General features: G+C 40.3%; 2 protein-coding genes across 2 annotated transcripts in view; both read right to left on the reverse strand.

Moving 5' to 3' along the window:
- The window catches only part of rnf31 (ring finger protein 31), a 65,558-nt gene extending 62,888 nt beyond the window's left edge, over positions 1-2,670 (reverse strand). Inside the window, exon 1 of the mRNA XM_088350082.1 lies at positions 2,507-2,670. The gene's annotated coding sequence lies outside the window, so the exon portion shown is untranslated. The remainder of the gene's footprint in view (positions 1-2,506) is intronic.
- A 10,056-nt stretch (positions 2,671-12,726) lies between these two features.
- The window catches only part of kcnb2a (potassium voltage-gated channel subfamily B member 2a), a 42,411-nt gene continuing 36,525 nt past the window's right edge, over positions 12,727-18,612 (reverse strand). Inside the window, exon 3 of the mRNA XM_088350094.1 lies at positions 12,727-16,919. Within this exon, the coding sequence (XP_088206220.1) occupies positions 14,979-16,919 (1,941 nt within the window). The 3' untranslated portion in view covers positions 12,727-14,978. The remainder of the gene's footprint in view (positions 16,920-18,612) is intronic.

The raw sequence follows: 18,612 nt of genomic DNA on the forward strand, positions 1-18,612 counted from the left end.
CAGAGGAGGGGATTCCCAGCCCCCTGGCTCAACCCAACTGAGGTGTTGGGAGTTCTAACCAGCTCGGTGGCCTTGGTGGTATGGCGCCCGCCCCGAGACTGGGAGGTTGTGGTTCAAACCTCGGCCGAGTCATACCTAAGACTTAAACATTGGTACCCGTTGCCTCCGTGCTTGGCGTTCAGTATTTGGGGTTGGAATTGGGGGGTTTGGTCACCTAATGACTCCCAACACCTCAGTTGGGTTGAGCGAGGGGGCTGGGAATCCCCTCCTCTGAATCAATCTCCCAAAAAGAGTCAGAAATGACTCTAGCCACCTCCCACTAGGGGGATATGGCTGTGGTATATATATTCATTGGGCTGGTGTTTGTAACCTACCTGAAACTGGCCTCTTTTTACTTTTACCATTTTTATGCTACACTAACAAATATAGACAAAATAAAACCAGTGGGGACGAGCATGAAGTCAATCTGCAGCACTCCCCCCATCCCGGTTCCTCCTACTTTATGTGTTCCACCCCAAACAGCTTTGATAAAGGTAAGATACAGCAAATCGGTGAGGTGGAAAAAACATAAGCAGTGTTGGGCATGTTACTTTTAAAAAAATAGTTATAGTTACTCACTACTTCCAAAAGTAACTGAGTTAGTAAATGAATTACTTGATAGTACAAGTAATTAGTTACCAGGGAAAGTAACTATTTCTGTTACTGTAAAAACAGGTTGTATGTCAAAGAATTTGGTATTTTCTGAGCAGTATTTAAGTCAGTAGAATAGAGAAGAACAGAGAGTTGTATTATGGAACCTTGTAATATTTATTGCACCTCGCCAGCAACAGATTTATCCTACACTTGAAGGGCAACGAAAATAAACAGTAAACAATAAAATAAAAATCAGCAGTTCTCTTATACCTAGCCACTCCTTTGCACATCTGTTCTCCTCTGCACTATCGTACTCCAGTGTTATTGTTATTGCATCTTGACTTGTTTACCTGACTGCCCATTTTGCACATCTGCTTAGCTGCTCCTCTTGCACTCTTTGCACTACTGTATAATACTCATAGCTATAATTATTTAGTATATTATTAGTATTTCAATACTCCATCTCAATACAACATTTTATTTATATCTGTACATTCATGGAAACTGTGCGGGTCAGATGTATCGACATTTCGTTCTGTATACACGTGTACAAGAATGACAATAAAGTATATCTGAATCTAAATAAAGTGACTTTAATAAATTAAATCTAACTCACAGCCTGAGACGAGCTGGTTAAGTAGGGTTAGTCTACTGTATTTCAAGTATTTTGTTCACAACAAAAGTCAATTGTAAAAAATATCAATTGAATTTTACTCTATATTCAGACAACTGCTCAAGTAGACATATGCTACTGTACTTCAAGTATTATCACACAACAGAAGTAAACAGTTGAACAATATAAAGTGTGTTTAACCCTATTGGTGTGTGAGTGTATGTGTGAATGGGTAAGTGTGAAGCACATTGTAAAGCGCTTCGGGAGGTCTTCATCGACTTGAAACGCGCTATATAAATGCAGACCATTTTCTATCGAACTTGAGAAAACACGTAGAGGTCAGTTTTCTGAATTCTAATTTAACTTTACTTTGGTTTTATTTGGTATTTATTACTTGCTTGTTTTATTCTTGTTTTTTATTCTGTGTACAGTGAACTTGGGCGTCCTGAAAGCTAGTAATATTATTATCCTCAACCATCCAGCGTCTTTGATTCAAGCTTCTTGTTTTAAAAATACTTTTTTACTTTTACTCAAGTAAGTATTTGGATGACTACTTTTACTTCTACTTGAGTGATATCATTCTGAAGAAACAGTACTTTTACTTGAGTAAAACTTGTGGCGACTCTACCCACTTCTGAATCAAACACACTGTCCCTTTAAAAAACACTTTTATTTCTGTCAAAATCATCAATACTAGGAAAAGTAATAAATAGTTGAATCTTTTGTAAGAGTATCCGGGACTTGATGAACTGTTTTTATGAAACTTGGGTGGTTAACGTGCAGCCCCACGGTGCAGAGGTTCAGGTTATATCTACTGCAGCCTCCCCATGTGGAGTTTGCATGTTCTCCCAGTGTCTTTCTTCCTCCCACACTCCAAAAACATGCGTGTCAGGTTAATTGGACGTTCCAAATTGTTTCTAGATGTGAATGAGCGAGTGAGTTGTCTGTCTCTGTGTCCCCTGCCCACTGCCCGAGGATAGCTCCAGCACCCCCGCGACCCTAATGAGGATAAGGGGCGCAGATAATGGCTGGCTGGATGGATATACACATCTGAAGAGTGCACACTTAAAAGTGCAACAGCCCGCAGGCTTGATAATAAAACAAAATATTTTTATCGCACCTTGAACCGTTTGTGGCTCATGAGAAATGCCAAAATGTTGTTTATAATTGTATGCGCTAGAACGCTAGCTAGCTACTCATGTGAGCATCCGTTATTAAGCGTGGCTCACAAAAGCGAGAAATGGGAGAGTGGGTGCCTACCTCGAAAACCACGAGAACGAGGCCGTAAGAACGGATTCGAAGGTTTAGGTACCGATGTGCGGTTTTCCTCAAGGGCTGAGAAATAAAGGAATGAATCGACATAAGTTAGCAGTGGTTGCCATTTTGCGCTGCGCGTGACGTCATAGGTGCGTGACGTCAGCGACGAGCAGAGAAGAAACCAGGAAGAGGACATCTTTCATGAATGAAGTGTTATAATAAAAAAAATATGTTAAATGTTTTCCATTTGAGATTAAAAGTATGAATCAATAACAATCTGGATAGAGTATTTCAAATAGGGGCTGGCAATATGCAGGGTTGGTAAAATTACTTTAACTTGATTACTTTCAATGACTTTTGGATGACTCCAATACCAAATATGCTAATAAAAGACAAAAGAAACTAAATATGAATAAAATGATGACTCACAACACGTGGTAAGCATTCTCTCATGGCTTTGATCTCTTTGGGGCGGCAGTAGCTCAGGAGGTAGAGCGATCGTTTTAGGATTAAGGGATCCCAGTTCGAATCCCGGCTTGTCCGTGTTACATGCCGAAGTGTCCTTGGGTAAGACACTGAATCCCCAATACCCCCAATAAGCAGGTTAGCGCCTTACATGGCTGCACAGATCACGGCCGCTATTGGGAAATGTGAAGCACAATGTAAAAGCGCTTTGGGAAGTCATTGACTTGAAAAGCGCTATATAAATGCAGATCATTTCATTTCATTTGATCTCCGGCGAAACGAACATAAAATGCCACAGAAACAAAATGAAAATAAATCCAAACAGCTTGCCAACATCATTTTTGCCGTTCCACCCCCAGCCTGCACAAAATTGAGTCATTTTATTCATATTTAGTTTCTTTTGTGTTTTATTAGCATATTTGGTATTGGAGTAATCCAAAAGTAATTGAAAGTAATCAAGTTAAAGTAACCCTACCCAACCCTGGCAATGTGACGATGTTAAGCTACGTCAGTGGTTCTCAAGTAGTGAGGCTCTGTCAAGGGGTGCGTTTGACCGTTTTATATTTTTCTTTCCTGGAATAAAGTGTAATTGCACCTCCACTCCACTAGGGAGCATTGGCTTTCTCACTTGTGGGGGCATGAGAGACTTACCTCTTCATGATAACCAATGGTCTTCTACTGGCAATGGACTCCGGCGCTTCATCACTCTTGCTGCTGCTGGACCTTAGTGCTGCCTCTGACACCGTGGACCATAATATCTTACAAGAACTGTTAGAAAAATGGATTGGTCTCCCGGGAATCGTCCTCTTATGGTTCAGATCCTACCTCTCAGATAGGACGCACTGTGTTAAATATGGTGAAATGACATTCGAGCCCTTTAGTGTTACCTGTGGTGTTCCACAGGGTTCAGTACTCGGCCCCCCTTCTTTTCAGCATTTACGTGCTTCCATTAGGTGATATTATTTGCAAGCATAATATCAGTTTCCATTGCTACGCAGATGACACTCAACTATATCTAACGATGGAGGAAACTGTGGAAATTGGGAGGCCTGCCTCACTGAGATAAAAGAATGGATGTCACTCAACTTCTTGCGCTTTAACTCTGAAAAGACCGAAATGTTAGTTATCGGTCCATCTAAATGCCGTGACTTGTTCTCAAAAAGAGAGTGACTCAGTCAAAAATGTAGGTGTCATATTTGACCCCGATCTGTCCCTTCAAACACACGTGAAGAATCTTACTAGAACACTTTCTTCCATCTTCGCAACATTGCTAAAATTCGTCCTATGCTGTCTCAGTCAGATGCAGAGATTATAATTAACGCGTTTGTTACCTCCTGTCTCTGTGACTGTAATGGACTACTCTCCGGTCTCCTGAAGTCCAAAATCAAGAGCCTTCAGCTGGTACAAAATGCTGCAGCGAGGCTTTTAACTAAGACAAGAAATGTTTGATCACATGACCCCGATTTGAGCTAACCTGCATTGGCTCCCTGTTAGCTTAAGATGTGATTTGAAGGTTCTGTTGGTATTATACAAAATCATGCATGGACTTGCTCTCTCATTTCTTTCAGATTTAATTTCCCCGTATGTTCCGGTCCGGAGCCTTCGCTCTGAAAACGCTGGTCTACTAGTGATCCCAAGAGCCAAGAAGAGATCCGCAGGTTTGAGAGCCTTCTCCATTCGGGCCCCGGTGCTGTGGAATACTCTTCCCCCATCTGTGCAGCTCTTTGAGACTCCTTGTGATCAAGGGCTATACAAATAAACATAACTTCACTTGACATAACATGACAGAAAATATTTGCCAAGCACTGGGCCACGTATGTAACTTTTCTAAGTCTTTGTTTACTGTTTGTTCAACTTCAAGTTGGGGTCAGCAGTAGCTCAGGAGGTAGAGCGCTCGTCTTGGGATCAAGGGATCCCAGTTCGAATCTCGGCTCGTCCGTGTTACACGTCGAAGTGTCCTTGGGTAAGACACTGAACCCCTAATACCCCCAATAAGCAGGTTAACGTCTTACATGGCTGCAATACAAGGCTGCTATTGGGAAATGTGAAGAACACTGTAAAGCGCTTTGGGAAGTCATTGACTTGAAAAGCGCTATATAAATGCAGATCATCTCATTTCATGAATGAATGAATGAATGAAAATGTATCTCGAACATGATAAAAACAAAACAAAACAAGAAGTCAAAAAACAAAACAATAACAGTATTAACATATATGTTTTAAAAGTAATAGAAACAAGTATATACTCCCAGACTTCCTTTATAATTGGGTTTTACTGCTATGGATATACATATTTACATTGGTTCTGTGGATGCACAGTCACTTCATCATCATTATCATTATCATCACCATCACTATTTTCACCGTCATCATTATTAGCATTGCTTTTTCCATACATTTTCAGCATAATATATAATCTCATCTCATCTCATCTCATTAGCCGTACCGCTTATCCTCATTAGGGTCGCGGGGGGGCTGGAGCCCATCCCAGCCATCTCCGGGCAGTGGGCAAGGGACACCCTGAACTGGTTGCCAGCCAATCGCAGGGCACACAGGGACAGACAACTCATTCGCTCATTCACACCTAGGGACAATTTTGGACCGGCCAATTCACCTGAAATGCATGCTTTTTGGAATGTGGGAGGAAACCGGAGTGCCCGGAGGAAACCCACGCAAGCACGGGGAGAACATACAAACTCCGCACAGGAAGTCTGGAGCTGGATTTGAACCCATGACAGGTTCCCATGACATGAACTGTGCCGCACAAGCGCTAACCACTGCGCCGCCGTGCTGCCATAATATATAATAAGAATATCTATTTTAATAACAATAATTTTCATGGGTGTTCGTGGTGATAACTGACTGTTTTGTGGGTGTGTGTTGTCCATTATGCAAGTATTTTTGGACCTGTTGCTAGAGGGGATTGGTCCCTGGGTAGCATAACCACCCATTGCTAAATGTCGCGATCTGTGCATTAAAAATACAGGGCATGGGAGATTGAGCCTGATGCCTGCATCATCAAGTCCCCTGCTTGTCTGCCCTAGCTATGAAATGTGCAGAACATGTCTGTTTTGTGTTCTTATCAAGATGTATATCTATGTGATTGCATTCCCTTTTATATAGTTTTAGTTTGTTTTTTTACAGTCATCACCTACATATTTATTCACATTATAAATCCAATAAACTTAATTTCACTTCTCAGATATCACTGTATTTGTCTGCTATTTGATATACATTGCTTATTCGAACAACCAATGATTTATAAAGGAAAATATTAAAAATGATCAGGGGTGCCCAAACTTTTGCATATATATGTGATAGTTCATGTATTTTTAAAACAATAATTTTTTTTTATTAATACGTTTTTTTTACCTCTCGAAGGCACTAAATAATACATAATTTCCCTTTAAAAATTCCCGAAGTGAGCAAGATTATGTTTTATCGGACAGACTTAAAAAGAAGACTCATTTTGTGTGTTATTGTTATTGTTTTACAAAATAAAATATGTTTTGAATAGAATGAAAGACAGCTTATACCTAAAAACAAACCAAATGAAGCAAGAAATTATCATGATTACTGATGTGAATCACCTGTGCCCGCTCTTTTGGAGCAAACCACTGCGGGCTCTGATAGGCTCCCTGTCCCTATTCAAACCCAGTCCTGTCAATCACCTTTTGTCAGTCCGTCTGCGAACCTCTGTGTATACAAGGCAAGCCTTTTTTGACCCTGACTCCCGCCTGTACCGTTTTTGCTCCCGTTTGTCTCCGGCTTACGACCCATTTTGTCCCCGACTACGTCTGCTCTCCCGTCCCGGCTTACGACCCATTTTTATCCCGACTACGTCTACTCTCCCGTCCTGGCTCACGACTCGTTTCCGACCCTGACCACGCTTTGCTCTCCCAGCCCCTGCTACCGACCAGTTTTCCTTCCCTAAAACCGCCATCGCACGCTACGGAAGATCCATTTCCGTATTCGGGTCACAGCGAACACTGGATCGTGGGCGCTGCCCTTCCTCTCTCTTTCTTTTTTTTTTTTTTTTTTTTAACTTTTTATTTCTCACACCAATTTTGACAGAGGTTTGATTCCTCCATCATACATCAACACAAAATATATACACTTGACACACTCATAAATAACAGAAGAAACAACAAAGAAAAAAATACTATTAATAGAAAGGAAGAATAAATGTTCATACAATACATCCATACAAAAAGAAATATATATATATATATATATATACATATATATAAAATAATAAATCAAAATATACACCCAAAAAAAAAAAAAAAAAAAAAAAAAAAAAAAACAACGCACATAATAAATAGGGGGAGGTGTTTAGACATCAAGTAAAATTTGTGTGATAGGCTTCCATCTTTTTTCAAATTGGTCAAGTTTCAGTTGAAGTCTTGCAGTGATTTTTTCCATAATGTACATTTGCTTTAATTTGTCTCTCCATTGTTTTATGTCAGGAGGTTGTGGTTTCAGCCAGGACACTGTGATCATTTTCTTTGCTACCAGAAGCATTACCCTTAGTATATATTTCTGTTGACCAGATAGTAATTCTTCTGGCAAAATTCCTATTACGTAAGCCTTTGGGTCCAACCGCAACTCCCAGCCAGTGATTAATTTTATTTCTCTCTGGATACTTCTCCAAAAATTTCATATTACAGGGCAATTCCAGAAAATATGCGTAAAGTCCCCGACCCCCCCACAGTTACGCCAGCATAGATTTGAGGTATTTTTATATTTTGAAGTGATAGAGGGTGTATAGAAGAATCGCATTTTTACTTTCCATTCAAACTCCCTCCATGTCGGGCTGTTGGTTATTTTGTGTCCCTCTTTCAATGTTTTTTCCCATTCGTTGTCTTTTATCGCTACATTAGTTTCTTGTTCCCATTTTTCCTTAACTGCCATGTCCTCATTACTGAGATCCATTCTCAGGGCTTTATATAGTTTTGATATAACCCCCTTTATTGATTGTCCTTTTGTATACGATATTAATAATTCCTCTACTTTAGTTGGCTCCTTACATATTTTCCCCCATTCCTCGTGTTTCTGGAGGTAATGCCTTAGTTGCAAATATTTGTAAAAATCATTTCTGGGTAGGTCAAACTCTTGTTGGAGTTGTTCGAATGATTTCATTGCCTGTGCTTCCAATACTTGGGTAATCAACATCAGTCCTTTTTGGGCCCATTTTTGAAACCCTACCTCCATACCCCCAGGTTTAAAATCTGGATTTTTCGCTATTTTGGTAGCCCTATTCACAGATCTTGATATTTTTAATTTTTTTTGTATTGTTGACCAAGTTTTAATAGTTCCCTTAATCCATTCATTCTGGATTTTTAATTTCTTCCACCTCGTGACAGATATGTATGGTAACGATTCCACCAGCATATTTGGACAAGATCGTTGCTCCATGTCCACCCATATCGCATCTTTGTCTGTAGTAATCCACAAGATGAGTGCTTTAATTTGAGCTGCCCAATAGTAATATTTAATATTGGGTAGGTCTAGGCCCCCCTTTTCTTTAGGAGCTAACAGGGTTTTGTATTTTATTCTAGGTTTCTTGTTTTGCCAAAGGAATTTTGCTATTAACTTATTTAACATTTTAAATGTGGATGCCGGGATCAGAATTGGAAGGGATTGAAACAGAAATAATAGTCTTGGTAATATGTTCATTCTGATTGTTTCTATCCTGCCGATAAGACTTAAGGGCAAAATTTCCCATTTTTCCAAATCTTTCCTTATTTCTTTTATCAACATTCCATAATTTGCATCAAACAGCTGTGTGGAATGTGGTGTAATGGTCACCCCCAAATATTTAAACCCTTTATTTGTCCATTTAAAATCAAACCTTTCAATCACATCTGTTGGACATTTTCCTGATATCATCATTGCTATTGATTTGCTCTCATTATTTGAATACCCAGCTACTTCTCCATATATTTTAAGGCTCTCCAACAGTGGTGGTATTGATAACGAAGGTTCCTTCAGCATTACCAACAGGTCGTCTGCAAACAATGATATTTTATGTTCTTTTCCTCCTTCATCCAATATCCCCCTTATTTGCTCATTTTGTCTAATTGATTCTGCGAGTGGTTCTATGCTTATTGCAAACAAGAGTGGGCTTAAGCAATCCCCTTGTCGGACTCCTCTTTTGATTTCAAAGAAATCTGAACAGTGACCATTTACTCTAAGACGAGATTTCGGATTTTTATAGATAATTTTCACCCATTCAACAAATATTGGAGGGAAGCCAAAAGATATAAGTGATTGATGTAAGAAGCTCCATTTCACCCTATCGAAAGCTTTTTGTGCATCCAAGCTCAGTAACATCGAGGGTTGGGTCTTAGATTTTGTGCTCGTAATTATGTTTAGTATCCTCCTAATATTGTTTGCACCCTGCCTTCCCGGAATAAACCCTGTTTGATCATTTCTAATTAATTTCACTATAAATTTCTGCATTCTTTTTGCCAGTATGCTTGTAAGAATTTTTAGATCATTACAAAGTAAACTAACTGGTCTATAGCTTTCACACAATATTGGGTCTTTTCCTTCTTTGTGCAGGACTGTTATGATGGCTTCCGACCATGATTTGGGGGGATCTCCTTTTGTTAGAGCATAGTTAAATACTTTCTGCAGTACTGGTGTTAATTCTTCCTTAAAGCTTTTGTAGAACACCCCCGGGAATCCATCCGTTCCTGGTGCTTTATTTATTTTTAAGTTATTTATTGTATCTTGTATTTCCTGTTTTGTAATGGGGCGAATAATTTCTAATGTATCCCCCCCTGTTAGTGTTGGTAAATGTAGTTTTCCTAAAAAGTTTTGTGCCGTGTAGTTATCTAAGTCATTTTCTGAGTCCTTGTATAATTCTTTATAATAATCTGCAAATGCTTCTGCTATACCTTTGGGTTTTACTAAACATTGTTTAGAGATAGGATGTTTTATTTGTGATATAATTCTATCTGTTTGGGCCTTTTTAAGTTGGAAGGCTAGCAGTCGACTGGCTCTATTGCCCATTTCATAGTATCTCTGGTTCACAAAGCGCAGAGCCCCTTCTGCTTTATTTGTCAAAAGTTCATCTAATTTGCTTCTGGTTGTTTTTAATACCTGTAATTTGGATTCATTTGGTGTTTTTTTATGTTCTTCTTCTAGTTCCTTAATCTTATCCTCCAATTCCTTCTGATTCTTTAAGCGTATTCGTTTCAGCCGGGACGATATTTCTATTAATTTCCCCCTTATTACAGCTTTCCCTCCTTCCCATAATATTGTTGGAGAAACCTCATTGTTGTCATTGATTTGGAAATATTCTTTTATACACCGTTTTATTTCCTGTACTACGTTTTTATCTGAGAGGAGAGATACATTCATCCTCCAATACCTAAAATGGGGTTCATTGTCTAAACTTAATTTCAAAGTAATTGGAGAATGGTCACTTATAGTAATATTCTGTATACCACACTCTACTACTGTATGCATATGTTGTCTTGAAATGTAAAAGTAATCAATTCTCGAGTAGCTGCCATGCGGGTTTGAATAGAAAGTATAGTCTTTAGTTTGGGGATTCTTCTCTCTCCATGGATCTATCAATCCCAATTCTTTAGTTATGTTATTTAACATCCTCGACGTCTTTGTATTTGTTCCGTGTACTGAAGGATACTTGTCCACTTTGCAATTCTGTACAGTGTTAAAGTCACCTCCTATAAGTAACATTCCCTTCGCACAGTTGGTTATTACTTTAGCTAATACTTGAAAAAAAGTCCCCTTTTCCTCAACTGGTGCATAAACATTCATTATTGATATTTCCCAACCGGCCATTGACCCTATAATCATTATATATCGCCCCAGATTGTCCTTCACTTCTTTTTCGACTTTAAACGCCACCCCTTTTCCAAGTAAAATTGCTACTCCCCTCCTTTTACCATAGGATGCGTAGAACACCTGGTTCACCCATTCTCTTTTTAGCTTCTTATGTTCAATCTCGGTCAAATGTGTCTCTTGTAATAAGGCTATTGAGCTCTGCAATGTCTTGAGTTGATTCAATATCTTTTTTCTCTTGATGGGGTGGTTTAGCCCATGTACATTATATGAAACAATATTTAGATTGCTCATGCTTTGTATTGAGTCTCACTGATTTTTGAAGCATACAGAAACACTACATTAATTACTAACACCTCCATTGACAAAACAAACCAAATTACTAACAAACATATTGACAAGCACACATAATTTCCCACCAAAAAGAAAAAAAAACACACCCAAAAAACAAAAACCCATGTCTTCCAAGAGTCCAATTGGAGAGTTGTGGCTACCCTCCTGGAAATATGCACTCAGTGCGTGAACAACTTTTGTACCGTCGTCCATAGTTATAACTAACTAAATATTTTAAAGTAGCTCTATGCCAATATATATACATACATTGTTTTAATTTAAAGATAACAATTTTACTTGGTATTTTACTTACTTCTAACTTATTGAATTTATAATAGAAAGGGCATATATGGTCCTTACTCTTTCTCCCCAAATCCGAATATGGCTTCGTTTTGCTCCATAGGAGCTTGTAAGTCACCTTCTATGATGGGGGTGTTCCCTTGTCTTCCTCTCGATTCCGGTCACTGTGGTCCAAATGTTCTTTGACAACATCTTTTGCAGTGTCTCCGTGTTGTCCTCTTCCACTTCGATCCCCATTTCTTTTAGCAATGTTGCTGCCTCCATCAGTGTAGAGAATGTTCTTATTCCTGAGTCCAAAAACATCTTCAGCTGGGCGGGATATGGTGATTGTGCCTTTACGTTCTTTTCCTTTAACTTTTTGATAACGTCCCTTACTTGTTTCCTCTTTTTTTGGATTTCTGTGGTGTAATCTTGGTTGAAGTAAACGGTCTTGCCTTCGTACGTTGTCTTCTGCTTCCATGCTTCTTTCATTACGGATTCTTTCACTATGTAGTCGGTGAAACGTACGATAATTGCCCGTGGCAGTGCTTCACCTTGAAACTTGTTCCCCAGTGAGCGGTGTGCCCTCTCAATGCGCACATCCATATGCTCGGTTGTCGGAATGTTCGATTTAATAAAGTTTGTTATGAAGCCGATTGTGTCTTTTCTCTCGGCACCCTCGGGAATCCCATGTATCCTAATGTTGTTCCGTCGTGATCTCGACTCCAAGTCCTCACACTTTGTTGCTAGTTTGGTGGTTTGTTGGAGCAAGGAGACTGTTAATTGCTCTAGTTTTGACGTTCGCTCTTCCGTGTTAGCATGTAGCTCCTCCATGCTTTCCACCCTCCGCTCCAGCAACACAGTGCGCTCCAGAAGTTCTTCGATGCTCTTTTCCAGTCTTGTCATCGCAATCTTGCTATCCCTTGCTGCTTCAGTGTGTTCTTGCCGTAATTTACGGATTTCGTGGAGGATGGCCGAGTCACGTCCCTCGTCGACCGATGCCATTCCTTCTGCTCCCTCGATCTTTTTCTCGTTAGCGCACTTTTCCTCGACAAGTTTCCCCTTCTTGACCATGTTTTATTGAATAATTTGTCTTTAATATGAGTCACAATTTATACCTTTTCTGTCTTTCTCCAAGTATTACATTACTCTTTAGTGATTTTTGTCAGAGCTACTTTCCTTGCTGCCGTCTACCTCATTGCGCCACCGGAAGTCCAGAACGGGATTTTTTTTCCTCTCTCTTTCAATAAAAACTTGTGGTAAACGTTACGCAATTGGGTCCTGTTTCCGTTCTGGTACCGACAGAAATTAATATGCATCAGACAGTGTTAGGTCATACAGACACTTTTATTCATTTTGCATTTATCAGTACAGGAATGAAAAGTCCACTAGAAATCTATTGATTCTCAAGTAATGTACTTGACTAATTACTACGTTTCTGGTAAATTCCATAGATGACCATGAACCACACACAAAAAAAATTATATCATTTGCAGGAAAGAAAGATGAGGGAAGATGTGTTTTCGTCAGTTATTATTGTGGATGAAACAATCCAACAAGATTTGATTCATTTATGCGATGTAGATCAGCAGTGCAAATTATATGTACTTTAAAGACGCTATTTGAATCACACAGTGTTAAATCGCGGCACAGTGAGGTTCAAACTCTCGGCAATAATCCTAGATGAGTCACACAATGAGGATAAGTGAAGTAATAAACCTCATTGTCGGACAAAACCTCAGCACATATCACCTTGCCCATTTAAAAAGAAAAAAAAAACGTAATATCTATACAATATCCTTTTTTTCCTCCTTCTCATAAATCGACTATTTATGAAAAGGCACCCATGTTTAAATACAACCACTGTTTGAAAAAAAAAATACAGTGGATCCCTGTTAATCGATTAGAAAAGTGGGATGTGTTAATTGTATCCATACACACATCGTTTTTAAATAGTACTTGAGGGGTACCCAACTTTTTTAAAGCTTATAGCTTCATTTTTATCAGTGATTGGAGAAACAGGCTGATATACATTTCTAAAATAAAAACGTATCATGTTTTTACTATGTTATTATGTTTTTTTTTTACCAGGTTCTAATTATCAACCACTAAAACATCTGCTTTGTTTAAAGTGTGAAGTTATATACTATTTTATACACTGTTTTATCTTACGTAAAGTCAAATATACTTGTCCAAAAATCTGACTTCAGTGTTGGAGTGCGAACTCTGGAAGAAGGATGTCGTAAACCACGCTTTCTGTTGGTATGTGCCTTTTGCCATTCTGTGCAGATAACAATGACTTATCACCTCGCCTGGGGAGTTGGAGTGTGTGTCTTGCCCCATTCTGTCCGGAGAGCGATGACCTACCACCCCTCCTCCCATTCTTCAAAGGAAGATTGGGAAATCTGCATCGGCAACAGCGTGGACCAATCGGCAGCAGCTGGGACATGGGGCGTGAACATTTCATCGCCATGTGTTATAACATGGGAAAACCCTGGAGCCCCCGGGTCTTCTCCACACGATTGTAATTTGGCACGGCAGAAAGACCCGATCCGTTCAACTCTTTGATTAGGCTAAATAAATTAATATGTGGACTATATTCGTCGCTCGGCTGATTACATTTCTCCAACTTCTGAACATGCTCCAACTGTAAGGGTTTGGACAAGACACGTGAAGTATCTTCGGAGTCAGATTTCAATCTAATAAATGTTAAAACCTTACAGGCGACAGAGTGATTTAAAGGAGTTTCGTAAGAATTTCTCATGTGAAGACTAACCAAGTCAACCATTTCTAATACCAGTTAAAAGTTCTTAGAAAATTGCAATGACCTGTCACTGGTAAGCTGTTTTTAGAACCAGTTCACGGGCTACTTAGGTGTTCTTAGGGAACTACCTGGTCCCAGTGGGCACCACGTTGGTGAACCACTGTTGTACACTCCTTTATGTTAAATTTGTGACCAAATTTTGAGATAATTTCGGGGGACATGAATATAAATAAACGGGCACACATTCACAGAAATACATAACAATAACATACAGCCGGGTGTAGCCTTGGTTAGCACCTCTGGCATTAATACATCAGTGTGAGAGAAACTTAACATGAGAACATGTTTGCATTTAGAGTAAGCAAACATTGGGCAAAGAATTGTATTTACTACTTGCTAGCAACTAAAATGAGCCAAAAGAAAACTGAAATTCAAAGACAACGATGGCAAATGTGTAATAAACAGGACTAGATCAAAAGACATAAAGGAGTCTCATAGAGACCAAATCATTGGTGCAATAGCACTTACTCCCACAAGAGTAAGTGATGGGCAAATGTCTTGTCTATGGAATATGTCAAGGCCCCTTGATTTGTTCTGACAGGAGCCTCAGACCTTGGACTCGGGCAGGGTTCAAGGACTCCCTCCATAGAGATAGTTTTTGTGCCATTTTCAAAACATAGAGTCTATGAACTATTACTACTCCCATGCTGTTCCATTGTTCCTCCATCAGATACACCTTCATCTGATCATTGAGGGGTTTGACGCAAGTTCATTCCTAAAGACTTTGAGTCAGGCTTTGGCCTAAAAGATTTTGTGTCACATGCTCGTTTCGTTAGAAGGTTCCAGACTTGAACCTAGTATGTGGTTTTCCTGTCTCACAGACCCCTGTGACTGCACCTCACTTCCCACCCCTTCCATCGTGACCAACTCCTCGGAGCAGTTGAGCAGGTTGGCTTTGGTCAGAGGGCTGGAGCAGCCGCTTGAGCCGACGGAAGACTTTTCCATGTGATTCCTACCCTGGTGGCTTAAGTCCTTGTGCTGCCCTTCACCCTCTAATCTCCTGGCTGCTGAGCCCTCACCTTCCCCCCGGGAGTTGCCGCGACTACCAGACTGCCCGACCACGGAAGGAGATTGTAGCGGTGACATTGGAGATACAGCGTCCTGCCTTCTAGGGCTGAGCCGTGACGGAAATCTGGAAACCTTGTCGTCTGACGGTTGCAGAGGAAGCTTGGCCGTGCCAGTGGAAGCGGAAGTGGTCTGTGGTGTCAACACTGCCATAAGCACATCATCCTGGGTTCCGATAAGGTCAACCTTGTGCTCTACAGTCTTTCGCAGGCTACTGTAAATGGTTGAGGAGCTGCTGTCTGCAGTTACGTTCCCGCTGGTACTTGACATAAACTTGTATAACCCTTCTTTTATAATTGGCTGGGTACTACCGTCAGTGGTTTTATGTATCTCCATAGCACTGATCTGACTCAGATCCAAGGGTGGGGGCACACGCAGTTGTCTTGCAGTATTTTGAGTTCCTGCAACAATCGGAATGAGAGAAGATTTTTCTGCCAAAATGTCCTCAGCTGTATCGGAGCTCACTCTACCGCTTTTGTCGGGTGAAGTTTTTTGGATCTTGGCTGAGGATAAAACGTTCATCTCCAACTCTTCTTCTAAGAGTGTCGCTTGCTTCTCTTGCAAAGCAGGTGCCTCGTCGTATATACATTCCAAAGTCTTTACCTCGAGGTTCTGGGGGATTCCTTGTTTAGTCAAGACTGTGGGACAATCAGGCGAGCCTGTTCGAGCTACCTCCTGGTAAAGAGACGAGGCTTTGTGACGCATGGGGCTGCCCACATCTGCATTGGAGTAACGTTTGTGGTAGCTCCAGCGACTGGGCGATAAGTGGTTCTCCGCTGGACACTTATTTTCTTCTTTCTTTTCAACAAGCACATCTGTCAGTTCCATATTCCGTGCAAACGCCTCCTTAGGATTAATGGAAACAATACTTCCGCTTCGTTTGGCTCTCTCCAGCGCTTCCCTCCTCTTGATGGCTTTCTCCTGCCTCTTCTGTTCTCTATAAAACTCCGAGAAGTTGTTGACAATGATGGGGATGGGAAGAGCAATGACCAACACACCAGCGATGCAGCAGAGCCCTCCAACAATCTTCCCCAGCAAAGTTTGAGGGTAGATGTCTCCATAACCAACTGTGGTCATCGTGATGGTAGCCCACCAGAAAGAGGCCGGGATGCTTGTGAATTTGGTGGAATCCTCATCTTTCTCTGCAAAGAACACCAAGCTAGAAAATATCATAATGCCCATGGCTAGGAAGAGAATCAATAAACCCAGTTCATTGTAGCTCCTTCGCAAAGTGAAGCCCAAGGATTGGAGTCCCGTCGAGTGCCTGGCCAGTTTCAATATCCTCAGAATCCTCATTATTCGGAAAATCTGAACCACCCGCCGCACGTTTTGGAACTGCATCACGTTCTTGTTGGATTCGGTGAGGCAGAGAGTCACGTAGTAAGGCAGTATCGCCAGCAAATCAATGATGTTTAGTGGCGCTTTGATGAAATTCCATTTGTTGGGCGCTGACAGCAGACGCAGCAGGTACTCCATGGTGAACCAGGCAATGCACACTGCCTCCACGTGGGCAAGGCTGGGATTGTCATTGAACTGGCCAAACTCATCCACCACTTGCAGCTCTGGCAAGGTGTTGAGGGACAGTGAAATGGTGGAAATAACAATGAACAGGATGGAGATCATGGCCAGAACCTGCAAGACAGGAATCAAGAGTCGATCAGCTACACATCATTTTGCGTTAAACATTTTAAACTGCAGTTCTATGACATTTATTAAACACAATACACCAGGTAGGAACCAACCTTTCGATAAGTGCTAAGGACTACCAGTTCAATATGCTAATATAAACACTGTTATTATTACCATGTTGTTACAAAGTTATAGTCATGTTATCTCGAGAACCTGTTGGAATTAAATATCAAAAAGTATCGTTTACCAAATTGTTCGAATTAGTTAACTGACTCCAATCACCAAACACAACCTACATTCACCCAACGATTTATGCGCGGTCGTTTCTTGAGGGAAAAATGAACAGGGAAGCCGACATTTCCACACGGGGGCAGATTTATCCTCCCTAACAAAAGAACAAAGTGAACTCCATCGAAAACGGCCGAATTAGTGACGTTGGCGTTTGTCCTTTAGCTTTTTTCCTTTTTTCCAACTTCTATCCGCATAAAGGCGTGCCGACTCCTCCCATGGTCGCGCCAAGAAAGCCCCCTGGGCTTCACCATCATGTAGACGAGCGTCCCGATGTCTGGGGTACTCAAAACAACACCGAGCGTTTCTCAAAACAAAGCCTGCCGTCCTCAGTCAGAGTCCTGTTATCAACAGAACTAGACAAAATATTCTGCATTTGGAACAGCCTGACCTGTCATTGAACTAAAGCCTACTCAGTGAAAATCTTCATTGCATTATGAGTCAATCGTATAAAATCCTTTATAGTCAAATGTATAAAATCCTTCAAACCCTATTAGAAGTGGGGCTAAACTGAATTACTCCGTAGTAAAAGTAATTAGTTACCAGGGAAAGTCACTATTTCCATTACCTACTCAGTGAAAATTTTCATTGCATTATGAGTCAATCGTATAAAATCCTTTATAGTCAAATGTATAAAATCCTTCAACCCCTATTAGAAGTGGGGCTAAAATGAATTACTGCGTAGTAAAAGTAACTAGTTACCAGGGAAAGTCACTATTTCCATTACTTTAAAAATACGATTTTGAACAAATACGAAACACTGCACTGTTGTTTTTGACTGGAGTTGACTTAAAGAGATAGGAATTACGACTCTTTTTGGAAAACCGTTTTTTGTCCGGCCTGGTTCACTAAAGAGAACTGTTTCTTTCGGGTCCCTAAAGGCTCTTTAGGTTGTTTCTGTTGCTTTAATCCATATATTACCAGATATTATGTAAAACAATGAGGGCAAAATGAAGAAAAAGACAAACATGGAAAAAAAGAAACAAATGAAAAGATACAATAACAAAGGAAAAAAAGATAACAGACAAAACAAAAAGAATAAACTTTACATTTGAATAAAAACACAATGACACTGAAAAGCATAGGAAATATAATCAAAGTCCCTTCTTAAGGTTTCTTCATTTTCCTCATTTTGAGGTTTTTGAGTTTTTCCTTGCCCTCATGTAGGTTTTAGATCATGGTAGGGGATAATAGTAGTCTGTTCAGCCCTGTGAGACTCTTTGTGATTAAGGGCTATACAAATAAACATGACTTGACTTGACTAATATATGTGTCATGATTACCAATGTGAATCGCCTGTGCCCGCTCCTTTGGCGCCAACTGCCTCGGACTCTGATTGGCTCCCGATCAGTACTTGTACCCACTCCTGTCTGTCCCCTTTTGTCAGTCCGTCTGCGAACCTCAGTTA

This window comes from Urocampus carinirostris, chromosome 1 (genome assembly GCF_059441175.1).
Source record: "Urocampus carinirostris isolate Australia breed hairy pipefish chromosome 1, RoL_Ucar_1.0, whole genome shotgun sequence".
NCBI lineage: Eukaryota > Metazoa > Chordata > Actinopteri > Syngnathiformes > Syngnathidae > Urocampus > Urocampus carinirostris.